Source organism: Marmota flaviventris, chromosome 9 (assembly GCF_047511675.1).
Source record: "Marmota flaviventris isolate mMarFla1 chromosome 9, mMarFla1.hap1, whole genome shotgun sequence".
NCBI classification, from domain to species: domain Eukaryota; kingdom Metazoa; phylum Chordata; class Mammalia; order Rodentia; family Sciuridae; genus Marmota; species Marmota flaviventris.
In genome coordinates this window covers 118,541,059-118,559,634 of record NC_092506.1, presented here as the reverse complement: position 1 = coordinate 118,559,634, position 18,576 = coordinate 118,541,059, and the positions used below count along the sequence as shown (strand labels likewise).

At 39.7% G+C, this 18,576-nt stretch overlaps 1 protein-coding gene across 1 annotated transcript in view; it reads left to right on the top strand.

The window, feature by feature from the left end:
- Ncapd3 (non-SMC condensin II complex subunit D3) overlaps nt 1-18,576 on the top strand; it is a 78,918-nt gene that overhangs the window by 43,856 nt on the left and 16,486 nt on the right. Inside the window, exons 18-25 of the mRNA XM_027945409.3 lie at nt 815-1,006; nt 1,341-1,438; nt 1,579-1,694; nt 4,305-4,412; nt 13,191-13,305; nt 13,400-13,495; nt 14,479-14,717; nt 15,629-15,708. Coding sequence (XP_027801210.2) covers nt 815-1,006; nt 1,341-1,438; nt 1,579-1,694; nt 4,305-4,412; nt 13,191-13,305; nt 13,400-13,495; nt 14,479-14,717; nt 15,629-15,708 — 1,044 coding nt within the window. The remainder of the gene's footprint in view (nt 1-814; nt 1,007-1,340; nt 1,439-1,578; nt 1,695-4,304; nt 4,413-13,190; nt 13,306-13,399; nt 13,496-14,478; nt 14,718-15,628; nt 15,709-18,576) is intronic.

Below are 18,576 nucleotides of genomic sequence, written 5' to 3'. Positions count from 1 at the left end.
TTTCATACATGTACTTAGAGAAATGATGTTTCATTCCACTGTCTTTCCTATCCTCATGCCCCCTTTCTCACTCTCCCTCCCCTTTGTCCTATCTAAAGTTCATCTATTCCTCCCACGCTGCCTCCCATCCCCATTACAAATCAGCATCCTTATATCAGAGAAAACATTCAGCATGTGGTTTTTGGGGATTGGCTTACTTCACTTAGCATTATATTCTCTAACTCCATTTATTTACCTGCAAATTCCATGATTTTATTCTCTTAATGCTGGGTAGTATTCCATTGTGTATATATACCACAGTTTCTTTATCCATTCATCAACAGAAGGGTATCTAGGTTGGTTTCACAATGTAGCTATTGTGAATTGAGATTTTATCTCTTTTACTATAATCATATTTAAATGCTAGGATGTGGTTTCTTTCAATCCTTCCAGTGGATAAAAACAAAAGGATAGTATTTCTATGTTTTTATCACTATAGCTATAAATTCTGGATATATCCATTATGGTAACCTATCCTTTAGGTTTGTATGGAATTTGTGGATGGAATGAAGATAAGAAGGGTCTCAATTATGAAATTTTATTCATTTGAAAATAATTATTTTGTAGGGGAGAAAAGCAAATACAACTTATTCTATAAAAAAAACAAAATTTGTTATCAGATATACTACTAGCTAGACCATCTACATGGATGTTTTATGTGGCAGTGGAATCCTAGAACAGCAGATATTGCTACCCTTTCAGTGAGGGATTGATCTAAACAGTTTTGTTTATTTATAGTTACAATTCTGCTTTCCTTTTTGTTTTTGTTTTCCAGCCGCTATCTAAATAAGGCTTTTTATATCTGGTCCAAAAAAGATAAATTCTCATCCACTTTTATAAACAATATGATATCTCACACTGGCACAGAACATTCTGCACCAGCCTGGATGCTGCTTTCCAAAATTGCTTGCTCATCAACCAAGCTGGACTACACCAAAATAATACAGTCCTGGGAGAAAATCAGCAGGTTCGAATGTTTACAATGTAGACAGTGGTGGAAATTGACGGTTCTTACAAACTCATGCGTTAGGAAAGTGGGCTCTTTCATAATAATAACTTTTTGAATATAGAAATATTTTCTTTAAACCTTGGCATAAAACAAACAAAATGAAACTCACTTTTAAGCAGTTTACCTTTTCCCTAAGTTCAGTAAGTGCCTACAGGTAACTACAGCATGACCCTTTAAGCCATGTATCTACCTTACTTCCTCTAGTATTAATGATAGAAAAGAAAATATATTTAGTTGACAGCACAATGGTTAATTTGGTTCTATCTTGGTATTTCCCCTATCCTTCCTCTAGTCAGCAGAATCCCAATTCAAATACCTTAGGACATATCCTGTGTGTCATTGGGCATATTGCTAAGCATCTTCCTACGAGCACCCGGGACAAGGTGATTGGTGAGTGTCTATTAGACAGTCTTTCTTGTTGGTGCTATTAACTTCAGTTTATTTTATTTTATTTATTTATTTGTGTGTGTGTGTGTAAATTTTGTTTTTTTTAAGCAGTTTAACTTGTAGGATTTGGTTCTCCTTCTTAGATGTTGTCAAGTGTAAGCTGAATGGATTTCAGTGGTCCCTAGAGCTGATCAGTTCAGCTGTTGACACTTTGCAAAGACTTTGTAAAGCATCTGCAAAGACACCAGTGGAGGAACAGGTATGATGTTATACATTGCTCTGATATGTTTTCAACTTATTTGTATTTGGACCTGTTACTGTTTATTTTGAAGTTCGAAGAGTGTCTCTATAAATATGGGACACTAAGGATGTGTAGTCCCCAGTAGCTTTTGGTACAACAAGGCAGTGCTTATGTGACTAGCAGCTGACTTTCCCCAAGAACATAGACTAATCAAGACATGATTCTCTCCTTGGCTCCAGATACAAGTATCTTTTAGTAATACATGCTGTTGCTTAACATTTATTTCCTGATGAGAATTCTGCAAGATTATCTTGTTATAAGTTATAGCATAGACTCTTATTTCAAGAACAAGTTATAGCATAGACTCTTATTTCAAGAACATTTAATGTATAGTTTTCTACCTCATCAGATAGTTTCCTCCACACCAAAAATTTTTAATCTTTTGGTAAGTTATAATCTTGGAAAATGAGTGTCCTATTACTATAGGGTTACATTACTCAAATATTTTTTGCTTTATCTTGTCCCTGAAGTTCCCTACAGCCTATACCTAATGGTGCATAGTCATAAATTCCAAATCAGTGATTTATGTAAGGCAGAGAGTTACTTTGACCCCTTAAAGGCATCCATATTAATATCTCTAATAAGAGACTGGGGATGTGGCTCAAATGGTAGCATGCTCACCTAGCATGTGTGAGGCACTGGGTTCAATTCTCAGCACCACATAAAAATATTGTGTCCACCTAAAACTAAAAAATAAATATTTTAAAAAATCTCTAATAAATCATAAGTGTGCCTTTTTTCTTTTTATGTGGTGCTGGGGTTAGAACCCAGCACCTTCAGTATGCTAGGCAACTGTTCTTACCAATGAACTATGCCTCTAGCGCTGCTGTGTCTTCTGCTTTTATCATGAGGTATATTCCTAAACAGTGCTATTTGTAATAAAAACATTTAGAGATGAGGACTATTAATAATGATTATGAAAGTTATAAGTTAATTTAAATAATTTCTGAAGTGTATCTAAGTTTTTCAGAAAACTGCTTTCTTCATCTGAGCTACCTTCCTGTGCTTTCTTTTCTTGTATAAGGTCTTATGAGAAAGTCCATAATTAATGCTACATTTCCTACTTATAATAACAAATCTAATACACCAATGTACTGTGACATTTTTGCTTGTGACCTTAAAAGTGATTGGAATGCACTTAGCTTTTAAAAAAAAAAATCTTGAGCTGTTTCTTATGTAAATGGTATCTGGTGTTTTTCTAGTGTCTGGCTTTCAATAATTATATTGTTAAAAGGGATACTTGAATTATTATTTTTCTAACCTGTTATCTGAAAACCAAAGAAATTGTATGAAAAGCTTTTAAATAAGCAACATTGGAAAGAACACATTTGAATAGCATTAAAAAATGTAGTTGGTGCTTTGGTGTTTCTAGAAAGAATAAGGAGAGAATGATGGGGGGTGGGGAATTATGGCAGATATGACTGTGATCCTGCAGTTTTCAGTGGCACACAGCTTACTGATGGTAGAGCTATGACTATAACTCAGGTCTTTGATACTTTCCCAGTGTTTCTTTTACCAATGCTAACTGAAAAATGAACTATCTGCACAGTGGAATATTGTGAACTATAAAAAGTCTTGAGGTCTTTGTCTCTTCATCAAGATAAAGCTCTCTTTGGTCAACATTGTGATCCAGATTGTCCAGTCTTATTAAAATCTTAGATGCAGTTCTTTTAAAGGTAGTAAACATAATAGTTTTGAAACATTTGAGGCCAAGTCAGATTAAAAAGCATTTTATGCATAACAATGATTTTCCTACAACTTTGCAAACATTGAGTACCATATTGTGTTAGTTCTTCTATGTACTAGATGATGGTTAAGACAGAGTCTTTTCTTAAGTACCTATAGTGCAGTTGGAGAGACATATCCCAGACACATAATTTCAGTATAAAACAGTTACTTCCAAAATAAAAGTATGCATCAAGTGACATGAAGTACTGGGGTGGAGGCACTTAGTTCAGCCTTAGCTATTCTCTAGGAACAGTCTCCTAGAGAAAATGAATTGTAGAATTCTTTCATGCTCTTGGCACCAAGCATGTACTAGCAGTGACCTCTGGAAGTATATGATATGCACTAGCAGTGACTTCTGGAGGTTATTATAAACAGAAAAGAACACAGAAAACTTGTTCCTAATTAATAAGTTTCAGAAGAATAGCAACTGTCCTTTTTGTGTATATCTTTAAAGTGTGCACTATAGAAGTGTTCACTTAACAGTACTTAATTTGCCACCTGCATATGCTAGAAGAATTGTAATTGCTGTTAAAGATGTAATACAAATGAAGCCACTAGATATTCCCAAATATTTGCCTTTTGCTGTTGTAGGGAAAATGTAGAGAGAAAGTTGATATATAGACTGTTCTTTGAAAATTTCACTTAGCCAATTCTCATGGCCAGATTGCTTAAATTGTGTCATGGTGTTTTTGGATAAATCAGGGTAAAGATTGCACATGAACAATGGTTGGAGTTTTTCATGCATTTGAAGATCCTAGAGGCTACTCTGAGAACCTGGGGTTGGTGGGTTGTCTAGGAGATAAATGGGATCCTTTAGAGCTGATCTGTGACTTGCCACAGGAACTACTGAAGCAGGTGTGTGGGAATGTGCTGTCTACCTGTGAGTACCACCTCTCCAACATTGTTCTGAAGGAGGATGGGGCAGGGAACATGGATGAAGACCTGTTGGTAAGCAGCTGCTTTTCCTAACCATTCTTTCCTCTTCTTTTTTTATCAGCAGGGGTTTTTTGAGGATGATTTTACATGTGTACTTCAGATACAATTAAAAAAAGAAAAGGGCTGTTGTAGCCTAGAGCTTCACTCTTTTTCAAGAAGAAATTTTTATGAATAATCCATCTATTTTTATCTCATATACTTAATATTTGGGGGGAAACTTGATGGAACACTTCATCCAGTTAAGAGTTTATGAGAAACCTGATTCCAATAGGAAAATCACAATGTGTGTTATAATTTTGGTAGAGTTCAACTTAGAAATAATAAGGTAAGAAAAACAATAGCATATGCCCTTAGTCTTTTGTTTATTTTCTTAACTTCTGAGCTATTTGAACATTGGAGTATAGAAATGGGGAAATAGGGTCTAGTTGTTGAAAGAATGAACAAGGCTCGTCGTCGGAGAAAATGCCCGTTTTTTGAGGAACAGCTCTGCATATTTATAGAGCCGGGGGCGGTTTGACAGTTATGACAGTTTAACAGTTTGACAGTTGGCATGGGATGCTTTCTGATTGGTGGGTAAGGATCATGTGAGCCAGCAGGGCTAGTCTGGTGGGTAAGCATCATGTGAGCCAGCAGGGCTCACCATTGGACAACTCTTCTCAGGGGATGGGGACGTTAGTCTTTGGAGCCGGGGCGACTCCCAACATTCCCCATTCTTTGTTATTAAATGAGAGTGGGCATCCACTCATTCTGCGTGCTTCCTACTGAGATGGGACGGCATGGGAGAATAGGAGGGAAGTGGGGAGCCCCCACAGGAGGGCAGAGAGGACTGATATAACTTCAGGAACCAGATCAGCGAAGGTTCCTTGCCACCACAGATCCATGATGATGTCAGTCCATTCGGCATAGGTCTCCACTGGAGGTATCATCAGTAGCCAAGAGTTGGTAATTCCTGAGGAGAAGCTGGTTAAAAGCTTGATTAGAAATTTTCTACCCACCTGAGTCTGAATGAACTTTATGATAAAGGGAAGGAAGAGGCACAGGGAGTTTTTATAGCCCAAATCTATTGGGGTCTCTGGGTCTGCAAGCTGCCTTGTTGGCACAAGGGGGGTTAAGTGTTCAGCCTTGAGCAGGGGCTTGGGCATTTGGGCTTGAAGCAAACAGGTGATAAAGAACCAGACAGAGGGTTTGAGAGGCCAGGTCATCCTGCAGCTAGCTTTGTTTGACATGCCCTGCAGGCGAGCCTGTCCTGCACCTAACACCCTCAATTCCACTCTTCATTCCTAGTCCAATCTAGCTCCCTCCCCTCTCTATTAAGGCTGCTCTTGAAACTCTCTCCTACCTGGGTGTCTCTGAAACCAGCTTGCTTCTCTCTTTACCTTTCTCAAAATATACCAGCTTTCCAAACCAGCTTGCTTCTCTGACTTCTATCACTGTTCCCACCTTTCCCTAGTCACACCAAGAAAGTACTGGCTTTGTAATAAAGAGGCAGCTTCTCCCACGCTCTGAACGAAGGCGGCCAAGGGAGGACAGTGGCCCATTGTTACCAGATTTCCCTTTGAGAGCAGTCAGATCTCTCCAGGTTTTATGTGAAATACCTCAACCTTAAATACTGATAGATGGAAGAGGAGGGGCAGGACATAGGTTTCGGAGATGGGTAGGGGTTCTGTAGGCAATCCAGGAGGAACGAGGGGATGGCCATACATGACTTCGAAAGGTGAGAGATTAGAAGGCTTCTTTAGCAAGGCCCTAATATGCAATAAAGCCAAGGGGAGTACCTTTACCCAGTCCAGGCTTAATTCCATGGTGAGCTTGGTGAGCTTTAAGGGACCGATTGGTCCTTTCAACCTTTCCAGAAGCCTGGGGGCGGTAAGGGCAATGGAAATGCCAAGGGAGTGATAGCATGTGAGCCAGTCCCTGAGTTATCTGCAAGGTGAATTCTGGGCCATTGTCAGATTGGATAGAAGTGGGCATCCCGAAACGGGGGATTATGTGAGTAAGCAACAGATCAACTACTGTAGAGGCCCGCTTGTTAGAAGTGGGAAAGGCTTCAACCCATCCCGAAAAAGTATCTACCAATACAAGAAGATATTTTATGTTTTTTACTCGAGGCATGTTGGTTAAATCAATCTGCCAGTCTGTAGCCGGGGTATGACTGCGGGCCTGATGAGAAGGGAAAGGTTTAGGTTTTGATGGAGTATTGGTATTGGTTCTCTGGCAGATCTGACAAGCGGAAGTGATCTGTTGTAGGTCTTATCACATGGTTAAAGGGTGAAAAAGGAGTGAAGGAAAGTAGTGAGACTCTGTGGACTAGAGTGGAATAGAAAGTGAAGTAACTGAAAGAGTTGTTGGGGATCTTTGGGTCAATCCCCGGTGGTAACGAAGAGTAGCGGAGAGGAGGTAAAGCTCTGTAGGGCGGCTGATTGAGCCACTTGATCGGCCTTGGAATTCCCCATAGTAGTAAGGGAGGAGTCAGTTTGATGGGCCTTGCAATGGATTCCCAATTTGGAAGCAGCCTGGAGTAGGCCAGAAATAGTGTGGAATTAATGACTGCCGTACCTCTGGTGGTCAATAGCCCCATTTCTTTCTAAATGGCTGCATCGGAGATCAGGATATGGAAGACGTATTATACAGGGAGAGGGTTTTTCCCTCCGCTAGCTTGCATGCCCTTGTGGCAGCTATGAGTTCAGCTTGTTGGTTGGTGGTATTGGGTGGGAGAGGTTTTGCCTCTATGATGGATGAGAGGGAAACAACAGCATACCCACCACTTTAACCTCTTTGTGTATAAAAGAGCTACCATCTGAGAACCAGACGAGGTCCGAAGAGGGCAGGGGTCCCTCAGAAATGGTAGTAGGGCAGGGTAAAATCGTACCTCCAGGCATTTGTGGACAGGATCTTGTGAGGGAGAAGATGAGAGGAGGGAGGCAGGGTTTATTGGAGAGCATGGGCTGAAAAGAGATGGAGGGATTTTAAAGGAATGAGATAAGGAGGGATAGAACCCTGGAAGGGAAAGTGATTGTAGCCCCTAGTAAGTGAGGAAATCTTTTAGATGGTGAGGAGATGAGATGGTTAGCGCAGAGCCAAAGGTAAGCTTGTGTGCTTCTTTCTGGAGGTCATGGGTCACTGCTAGGGCTCTGAAGCCTGGGGACCAGCCCCTGACGGTGGGGTTGGATGGGTAGGCCACTGGTGCAAATGTGTGGCCATATTCCTGACCCAGAACGCCCAGACTTTGTCCTTGTTTCTCATGTACATAGAGGGTGAAGGGTCGGGACGAGTTCAGGGAGATGCAGTGCGGGTGCCCGGAGGAGGGCCTTTTTAAGGATTGTAAAGGGCTTCCCTGCCGCTGAGGGTAGGGGTTCATCTTGGGGGCCCTTGGCCTGATTATATCTTTGGTGTAAGTATAGACACAATAAGCTGTTTTCTGTCTACTGTAATGGCCTTTTTCCCTTGAGAGATAGAGAACCCTAGATATGTGACCTCTTTACATGCTATTTGGGCCTTTTGTGGAGAGGCCCAATATCCCTTTAAGGCCAAGAAATTAAGTAGGAGAACTGTGTCTTCTGTTGAGCACCCTTTGGATGGGCTAGAAGAATTTGTAGAGGTTTGCAAGAGGTGCAGAGAGCAGTATTGGATCGGAGCAAGAAGAAAGCCTGGACATAAGCAATCTCTACCCATTTTTTGAATGCTCACAGTAATTGTAGAGATCCCTTAGAATGGAGGGATCCAGGGACCCAAAAAGGGGCCATCTGCTTTGGTTGTCTAAAGGATAAGTGGGCCAGGCCTGGGTACTATATTTGATCTAAGAGGCATTGTAGGGGAGAGTCGACTGGCAGAGAAGACACAGTACCCATGTAAGGAGGAGGGAAGAGGACGCAGAGAAGGAGGAAACTGATTTATTGGCAAAAGGGGCATCCCTGCTAGAGCCAAAAAATCAGGAGTGCCTAAGTGGCAGGTTTGAGCTGCAGAAACTGGTCGTCGCCAAATCCTGACAGTTGAAGCTCTCGTCCTGGACGGAGCCGGAGCCATGGGAGACCTTGGCCAAGGCTTTTCGGGATACCTCCTGGAGAGGCCGGATACTCCCAGGGTCGGAAAGAGGGGAGAGAGGGAGAGGAAGGGGAAGGTAAGCGTCTCTCTAGCAGCTGAAGGTGAGAGGACTAGGACTTTCAAATCTGCCCAAGGAAGGAGTTCCTGAGGGCCACTGTAGCCATAAAGGCTGTGGTGGGGTGCTCAACATATTGCAAGAGGGTGGATTCGGGGCACTGGGGGTGCAAAGAGGTGTGGACTATCTTGAAATCCCTGAGGAAAGACAGTCCAGATTAGTTGTCGAGAATGTCTGGTGGTGGGATCTGTCTAGGTAAAGGCAAAGGATCTTGGATTCGGGGGCAAGGGGAATGGAGAAGAAAGCATCCTTTAAATCTATGACCGAGAAGTGAGTGGCAGTGTGGGGGATCTGAGATAGCAGGGTATATGGGTTGGGAACCAAAGGATGTATGGGCCTAATGGAGGTGTTGATGAGTCGTAGGTCCTGAACTAAGCGATAGGACCCGTTGGGCTTTTTCTACCGCTAGTATGGGAGTATTGTAAGGGGAATGAGCAGGATGGAGGTACCCCTTGCTAAGAAGGTCGTGAATAATAGGTTGTAGGCCCAGAAGAGCTTTTGTGGACAGGAGGTATTTAGCCTGATTGGGGAACGTGTTAGGATCTTTGAGATGAATGTTAACTGATAAGCAGGAAACAGTGGAGGGAGAGTGGGTATTCCATACAATTGGGTCGACCAGGTTCGTAGGTAAGGGGTCCTTTTTAGTATGGTGTTTCATGTCAGCCTCACAAGTGGAGCAGAATGGCCAGTCTTCTGCCAAAAGGGCCAGAAAAGATGAACAGGCAGATTCTGGGGCTTAACTGATGCCAGGAGCCCGGATATTGATTGTTGTATTGAATTTAGAGAGAATATCTCGGCCAAGCAAAGGAACTGGACATTGGGGCATAACTAGGAACATCTGAGAGAATGGGAAGTTGTCTATGGAGCAGAGTAATAGGGGAGTCTTTTTTGGATAGATGGTCTTTCCTCCTACCCCAACAATACGAGAGGTGGACGGCACTGTGTGCCCCAGAATTCTGTCAGGACTGAGATGGTAGCCCCAGTGTCAAGGAGAAAGTCAACCTTGCGTTCATCCACCTGAATCTGCACCCTGGGTTCCTGTCTATTGATCATTACAGCCGGAGACAAGGACTCAAGGCTCCATCAATCTTCGATTGCCATGCCCAGAAGGTCGGAGGGTTCCCTGGCCATAGGCCTCCTACGGGATCTAGGACAGTCAGAGCCCCAGTGACCTCGTTGTTGACATTTAGGGCATAGGGTATGCGAGTGAAGGTGCGGGGCATGCCCTAGCCCAATGTCCCTCCTTGCCACACTTGAAGCAGGCGCCCAGGGTGTTTTTGACCTGCAGTGATGGGCGGCAACCCGAGGAAGCACCCTGCAGGGCCTGGGCAAGCATCTGAAATTTCTCAGTCTGGGGGGTGGCAGGGCCTTGTTCGAGCTTTTTTAGTTTGACCCGGATGCCGGGGTAGCTCTGCGAGAGGAAATATGTCATAAGGACATGACAGCCATCTAGGATGGATCAGGATCTAGTGTCTAGGTTACTGCTGAAGGGCTTTCGTAAGCCAATCCAGAAATTCCGATGGGGTCTCTTGTAATTTTTGGAAATTGACGGCCTTATGTGCCGCTTTTTTGAGCCCAGCAATGATACATGCAGAGAATCGGTCCCTACTCTGTAGGCCAGCTTGTGTATTATAATCCCAACATATATATATATCATGGTGAGTGAGGCTATAAGCCTGGAGGACCCATTGAAACTCTTGGGACCTAGTTTGGGGGGGAGGGACTAAAGGTGTCGGCTGGGTCAGGGGGAGCACCTGAGGGGTTGGATGGAGCCAACGGGGGAGGTCAGTAGGGAGGGAGTTCATTTGCTGAATAGGTCGGGGAGAACAAGGAAAAGAAGAAGCCTCAACATAAGGGATCTCCTTCCACCTTTTCGAGCGCTCACAGAAGTTAAACAGATCTCTGAGAATTGCAGGATCTAGGGATCCTCCGGGGGGGGGCCATTGACTTTGATTGTCTAATTGATAGTAAGGCCAATCTTGTGTGCAGAATTTAATAAGGGGGAGTCTGCAGGGAGGGAAGAAGAGGCCCCCATAGGTCAGGAGAGGGACAAGGGTGGTTGAGAGAGAGAGAGAGGAGTGCCTGTTCTTCCACCCCCCAGTACCTCCCGCTCACGAACCGGGTTCCAGAGTCCACCGTGACGGTGAAGGTTGTGGTGGGGTGCGTTCTCTCCTCCAGATTGGGCGTCAGAGGTTTGCCAGACGATCACGGTCAAAGCCTCTGCGTATAGCCCATCTGAAGTTGGATACCCAATAGGGGAACTCACCTACTGAAGAGCCGGTGTTGTGTGAATAGTAGCAGCGCTCGAAAGAGTGGACAAGGACATCAAGCCTTGAGAGAGGGGGCCCTCGAGCAGCGAGGCATTCCCCCTCCCGGGTTTTGGCACCAATGAAAGAACAAACAAGGCTTGTTGGAGAAAATGCTCATTTATTGAGGAACAGCTCTGCATATTTATAGAGCCGGGGGTGTTTTGACAGTTATGACAGCTTAACAGTTTAACGGTTGACAGTTGGTATGGGGTGCTTTCTGATTGGTGGGTAAGGATCATGTGAGTCAGCAGGGCTAGTCTGATTGGTGGGTAAGAATCATGTGAGCCAGCAGGGCTAGTCTGATTGGTGGGTAAGGATCATGTGAGCCAGCAGGGCTCACCATTGGACAGCTCTTCTTGGGGGATGGGGAAGTTAGTCTTTGGAGCCCTGTGACTCCCAACAGTCCTTACAATGTCTAAAAATATAAGGAAAGATTTTACAAATGACCTTGGAGGAGCAAGGTTGTATTTTGTTGTACTCCTACTTTAGAAACTGTTTCCATGAAAATGATTCCTGTGAGTCAGGACATGTCAAGCCAGTGGGCTGTTAACAAAATAGGTTTTGTTATAATTCTATTTCCAGCATCTGACGCTATCCAATAAAGGAAATGGTTTTTGATGCCCTTCGGTACAAACCATCATCTTTAACTAAAACTATTTTTCCCATCCATTTTAATTAGAAGAGCATCTATTTTCTGTGTTCAGTTTTCACTTTACTCATTTCACTCTTAAAAGTATTCGTGATTGTAGACCAAATTTAGATTTGTAAGAGAGAAAGCTATTGTACCTGAGGCACTAGTACGTTTATGTTCATTAATGAACAGTATCATTACCGGGATTTGGACACTTAGGTATGTGAGCCATGATGTGTAGTTCAGAGTTGACCCAGGATTTTAGATAGTCTTGCTTTTCTCAATTGTTTGAGCAGAGCCATTGCCCACAAAAAGAAGAATGCTTTTTATGATCAGTGAGTTAATCCCCTAAGATTTTTTCAACTATTAAATATATCACTAAAATCTATCCGTTAGTCAAAACATAGAGTGAAGTTTTGCCCTATATACATTGTTTAATTCATACTACTTTAAATTCAGCTTAATTATTTTTTAATCCACTAAGTTTAAGATAACTGTGTATTCGATATTCTCTAAAACCAACTACATTTACTATTGGTTTTCCTACCCTAGAATGAGCATTTTGAGGTTTTTGGTTTGTTTGTTTTGCTTTGCTTTGGTTCTTTGTTGTTGTTGTTCTGATTGGATCTTGCTATGTTGCCCAGACCAGTATCAACTCCTAGGCTCAAGTGATCCTCTAACCTCACCCAACCAAGTATCTAGGACTGTAGGTGTATGTGCCCCCACACTTGTCTCTAGCATAAGCTTATATGTATTGTTTGTTTTTTCAGAGCTGGGAATGAAATCCAGGGCCTCATACGTGGCTAGGCTAATGCTCTATCATTGAGCTACATCCCTAGCCCCTAGAATAAGTTTTTACTTTTATTTGCCATATACTGTTTAGTGTTATTCTTCTATCTTTGGGGTAAAGAAAGAGAAGTGTTAATTTGACCTCTAAGATAAATGCCATTAGTAAACATAGGGTAGCAAGGGCTGAGGAAACAGGTCCCTGTGTTTTGGGGAGGAGTCTAAGCAGTAAACTTAGAGAACAATTTGGATATATATTTTAAAATGTAAAGTGGGTTTACATGCTGTTTCAGCCTGGATTCACACCTAAAGAAATATAGTAGTATACAAGAGTATAGAAGGGATTCATCATAACTCAAGTAAATAATAGTAAAGGGTTAGAAATAACATAAATTTTTACTAAATGTGGAAGAGTGAGAAAAATTATAACATTGATAATTTTTAAATGGCCTACTTGTATAGACATTAAACATATTTTTTGTATGTATTTACATTAAAGTATAGCTCATATTCAAAGTTATAATTACAAACTCCAAGTAGCATGATTGGTAAGTATATTAGGAAAGCGAACATAAAGCCATGTGATTTTGAAAAGGACAAAAACAATTATAATCTTTAGTGGTATTAGAAATAGATGAGTGTTATACCTGTTATTGCAACGTAATTATTAATAGTATCCCTGTTTACTCACAAAGTATCATTTTACATGATAAAATTATATGGTCACTCTAATTTTTGTTTCATTAAATATGACTAAATTTTTACAATGGTCATGTGTTTTTCTGAAACAAAAAATAGTAAAGTTTGTGTAGTTGGGGAAAAAGGAGAATCCCACTGACATATTGTTACTCTAACTAGTAAATTTTCTTTTTGCCTTATTTTTTACTGCAAAACCAATTCTTTTGTAGGTGAAGTACATTTTTACCTTGGGAGATATAGCCCAGCTATGTCCAGCCAGAGTGGAGAAACGAGTGTTCCTTCTGATTCAGTCCATTCTGGCTTCTTCTGCTGATGTGGATCACTGTAAGGCACTGAAATTATACTCTGTTTCATACTTTCTTAAGCCTGAGTAAACTGCTGAGGAACTGTCAATAAATGCTTTTAAACTTTCCTATAGTACCATCATCTCAAGGTACCAGTGATGCCTCAGCCATTCAGCCCCGCTCTCAGGTCATGCCTTCTGTGATTAGAGCACATGCCATCATCACTTTAGGTAAGAACAACATGTGGGGAAATGTAGCTTGTGTAGTCTGCTTATGTGTATAAAAAAGTGCTCACAGTGAGAGAGCCCTTGAGTTGGTAATTATCCAAGACTATAAGATTCAAAATACTCACTCTAGTAGACTTATGTTTTTCAGTGGAATTATGTGAATTTATTACAATTATAACTTCCTATAATTATTTAAACTCCTAATGTAGCACCATGAAATCTGCTTATCAAGAACTGCATTTAGTAAACTGCATTCTGGGAATAGAAAGATTAATTTGAAGTTCAGTTTATAAAAGGAGATGGTTTATTTAATACTTTCTAAAACTGGCAGAAGAACTATACGTATATTTTTCCATCGACTCCAATTGTTGTTTATCTTGAAAACAGTTCTGTGCTATAATTTGATTTTTTTTCCTGTAGTATAATTGTATATCTTACAGTAGATATAAGATATTTGGTTTTTGTGGTATTGGTTATTGTTAAAGTCTAAGAATTGTTAATAAGAGCAGAATATTCCTTAGGCCACAAAACTCAGCAACCTTCCTGTAATTATGGAGAAGGAATATGAGTTGACATTTTTTTCCTACTTACCTAGTTCACATTTCAAACCCATTAAGAGGTAAAATAAATCATCTGTAAGATTTTACCCATCATTATCCAGGTGAGAAGATAACTACAAAATTCGAATGTTGACTTTATTAACGTAAAGAAACATTCCTTATCATGTACCTCATGAAACCCCTGTTGGAGCTTATTTTTCGTTAAAATACTTTAAACTTTGTAATATTTGGGATGGATTTGTCTGGCTCTTGCTTTTGTTTTTTGTAATTGTGAGCATAATGTTTTAACTTTAATGAAATAAAAACTATAGAAAATGGCTGGGAGTGTAGGTTAGTGGTAGAGTGAGGCCAGGCCCTGGGTTCATTCCCTAGTATTGGGGGGTGGAAATCATAGAATATAGTCAAGACATCTTTCTTCTATGGCAGGTAAGCTGTGTTTACAGCATGAAGACCTTGCAAAGAAGAGTATCCCAGCCCTTGTGCGAGAACTAGAGGTGTCTGAAGATGTGGCTGTTCGAAACAATGTCATCATTGTGATGTGTGATCTTTGTATCCGGTACACTGTCATGGTAGACAAGTATATTCCTAATATCTCCATCTGCCTGAAGGATTCAGATCCATTTATCCGAAAGCAGACACTCATATTACTTACCAACCTTTTGCAGGTATGTATGAGAGTTATTAAACTGTCTTTTTTTCTCTCTAGCACTGTTCTGGCTTAAAGGAATATTAAATTACATAGGAAATATGATAGCTTTGTAGTACAATTCAAAAATAATTAACCTCATCTCAGGTTTAGAATGTCACTTTTCTAATGTACAGTGCAGCCTTTTAAATACATTGTTCGTTACTTGCAAATATTCCTTTGGAGTGTTCTTTTAGACACCCTGTCAAGCAGTGTAAAATTCCACTTTTGCAAATAAACAGCAGGTAGAGAAAAGCATATTTGTTAGAAAAATAGTTCCAGTTCTGTTATTCTTCTCAATCTTAAACAAGTCCATGTTTCTCATACTTATTGTTTGGTAAAACAAGGATCATATTTGTGCTGGCTATCACATAGTGTTGCTTAGAGTCCAATGTGATATTTCAGCATGCAAAAGAACTTAATGAATTGCAAACCTCTAAAGAGTATTTGATTTTCTTGTATACATGTGTTTGACCTTTGACAAGGAAAAAGTGATATTTGATTTTGAAAAAGAAGGCATTTCAGTAAGTTGTGTAGTTTGGTATACTTAACATGCTCATTTTTTTCATGCATTCTGTACCTCACAGAGGCAATAGTGGCTACACCCCATTAAAACCATGTACTTTGAGTCATTTTCCTAAAATAGTAGAAAGTTTGATGCTGCTCTATCCACATATTCCTCCACATTTCTTTGAATTAACAAATGTTGTATGATTTCAAGATGGTTGTGAAGTGAATACTCTGAATGCCCCTATGTCCTAGACAGACCAGTAATAGCTAGCAGATGTGATGTTATACAAAGGAAAGTCAACAGGTGGCTATGTGACTGGATGCATTTAAGGTTTACATGTTAAAATTTATCCTGAAATATGCCGGTTTCTCTTTGTACAGGAAGAATTTGTGAAATGGAAGGGCTCTCTGTTCTTTCGATTTGTCAGCACTCTGATAGATTCTCACCCAGATATTGCCAGGTAAATCTTTCCTTTGCATGTCAGACAGTTGAACAGTTTACCTAATTTCTGGTATGCCTTAGATTTCTTTTCTTCCAAATTGGCTTAGAGTTGAGTTATTTAGGATTTAGTGAGCTCTTGGTAGTTATCAGAAAAAAATGGTAGATTTTTAAAATACTGAACTATATAACAGATCTTTGTTAAAACAAAAATAAAACAAGCCAAAAATAAAACAAACTAAATGTGTTCAGACTCACCACTAAATAATTTCAGCATTGACTTCCTTTTCTAACATCATTTGCTTTCCTTGAATACTAAAGAACATTACATGCCTTTGTCACATTAAAATAGAATAGAAGCCATCAACTTTTGACTTAACTGTTGATTTCTAAGCCCCTTCCCCCAAAAATGTTAGTTTTAATAAAGAATTTGGACTTTGTTTTCAGTGCAGAAACTGTAAGAATTCTAGGAATTAAGACAATTTCACAATGTAAAATAGAGTGTACAAATTACAAGATTCCTTAGAAATGGTTAAATTGTTAAAAGGAAGATAATTTTATTAATGTAAAGAAACATTCCATAGCATGTAGCTCATGAAACCCCTGTTGGAGTTTAATTAAAGATTCCTTAGTTTATTTAAAATTTATTTAAAGATTCCTTAGAAATGGATGCTTCTTGAGAATTGGAAAGGAGTGGGGAGTTAATTTTGCCAATTGTTAATTCTTATACTTGAATCATTTTAAAAATTTATTTTCAAGGGGTCGAGAAGTGATCTTGATAGAATTTGCTACCCTAGATTGTTGTATGAATAATTCTTTTTAAAGCTAGTCTATAATTGAAAAGTAGGGTGTTGAATGCCATGGCAAAAGCCAACACATTGGGGAAAAGATCTTTGTAGAATTCATTAACTAAAAATAGCTTAAAATAATGGGTTCCTCTGTTCTAAATATAGCCACCAATAATTTAGTCTGAGTTCCACAGAAGAATTTCTGCTCCCTTTTAAAGCTTTGGGTGTAATTTTCCAAGGGGGAACATTTAACATAACAAAGTAGCAGAAGGTTAACATTCTAATTAATACTGTCTAGAGCCAGAAGCAAAAAACTAGGGCTATCGTTTTTTTTTTTTGTTTTGTTTTTTTTCTTTTTCATTGTTATTATAATTGAGAAAGGAATGAAATAGCTATGCCACTCCTTCCCACCTTTTTAATGCTTCCCAACACTGATTTGAGTGGCTGTCTTTGTACAGTGCAGTGCACAGCCCAGGGGCAGGCATAATTAGAAGTGTTGTAATGCTCTTAGATGATGAGTCTGGGAGATAAGACTGATTGCTTAACTTGTATTTCCTTGTTTTCCCCCGTTTTTGCCAGTTTCTATATGTGCATGTAAAAAAAAAAAAAAAAAAGGTGATAGATATGTTTTACCTGATTTAAACATTATACAATGTATACATGCATTGCAACATTACATGGTACCCAGTAAATAGATACAATTTTTATGTTTTTAGGTAATGGTTAAAAATAAATGTGTATTAAAAGTTTTTAAGCTTACTTTCCAAGAGAACATTGATCAGTGCATAAAATATATGCACAACCAATGAATACAGGTACTGAGCATCAATCAGAAAGAAAACCAGATAAGGATACCTTATACTATGGTAAGATTATCAGCTCCTTTTTAAGAATTTAATACTGCCCTCTTAAATCTTTCCATTTTATTTCTGCATTCTGGGTTTGTTTAAATAATGGTTCAAATGTGGACCAGAATTTTCAGCTTCTAAAAGCTGATGCCTTATTTGATAACTGTTATTTAAGTTATTAGTCTTTGTTATAGCTTTACTTATGAGGTGCCTTCCAAAAGCTCATGTATAAAACAATACTGGAACATTTAGAAGTGAAATGTTTGGGTTATGATGCCTTAACCTAAATAGTGTGTTAATCTAATAAGGATTAACTAGGTGGTAACTACAGGCAGGTAAAGTATGGCTGGAGGATGTGGGTCACTGGAGGCATGCCTTTGGAGTATATATTTTGTCTCTTGTGAAAAATGCTCTCTCTGCTTCCTGATTGTCAAGTTCTGAGCTGCTTTCCTCTACCACACACTTCTCTCTGATGTTCTGCTTTACATCAGGCCACTAGAAATGGAGTTGACCATCTATGTACTGAGATCTCTGCAACCTTGATTGCCAAATAACATTTCTGAAATTGTTCTTATTAATCTTTTGGTTACACCAGCAAAAATGCTGACTAAAACAGTCTCTTCCTGATTTTTAGGTTAAAGTCCAGACTTTTCTACTTACATTAACTATATTAATTTTTCAATATGGATATACCAATGCAAACCTTATTTATTTATCTGATCCAGCTGATTTCATAAAGGTTCTGGTGTGAGCAAATTAATATGACATTTTTAATTGGTCTTATAAACCCAAATTTCAAAGCTGCAGAATCATGTGATATATTTTCTCCTCTGCCCAATGGATGTTGGCCTTGTGGTTCAGTAACCATTGGGTAATAGCCATTTAGCAAATAGAATGTTTATTGGGCCAATTGAAACAGAAGTGCAGAAAGGCAGGGGACAAAGAGTTCAAGGCTAAATAAATAAATTATCTAATGTATTGTGCCATTGAAAAAGAAAAGAGAAAAAAGATAGCAGCTTAGTTTGGAAGAAAAATGAAGTACTTGACTTTCTAGAGGATTTAGTGAAGTTGCACAGTAAGTCAAAAGAGGTAAGGGAATCACACAGCTAGAAAGGCAAGGTAGCATGGAGTGACACAGTCCGGGATGTGACAGCATAATGGCGATGTGGAATAAGATGTGGGGTCACTGAAAACAGTGAAGTCAGGAAAGTGAAAAGTTAGAATGTCCCATGAACTTCTTTATATGAACATTGC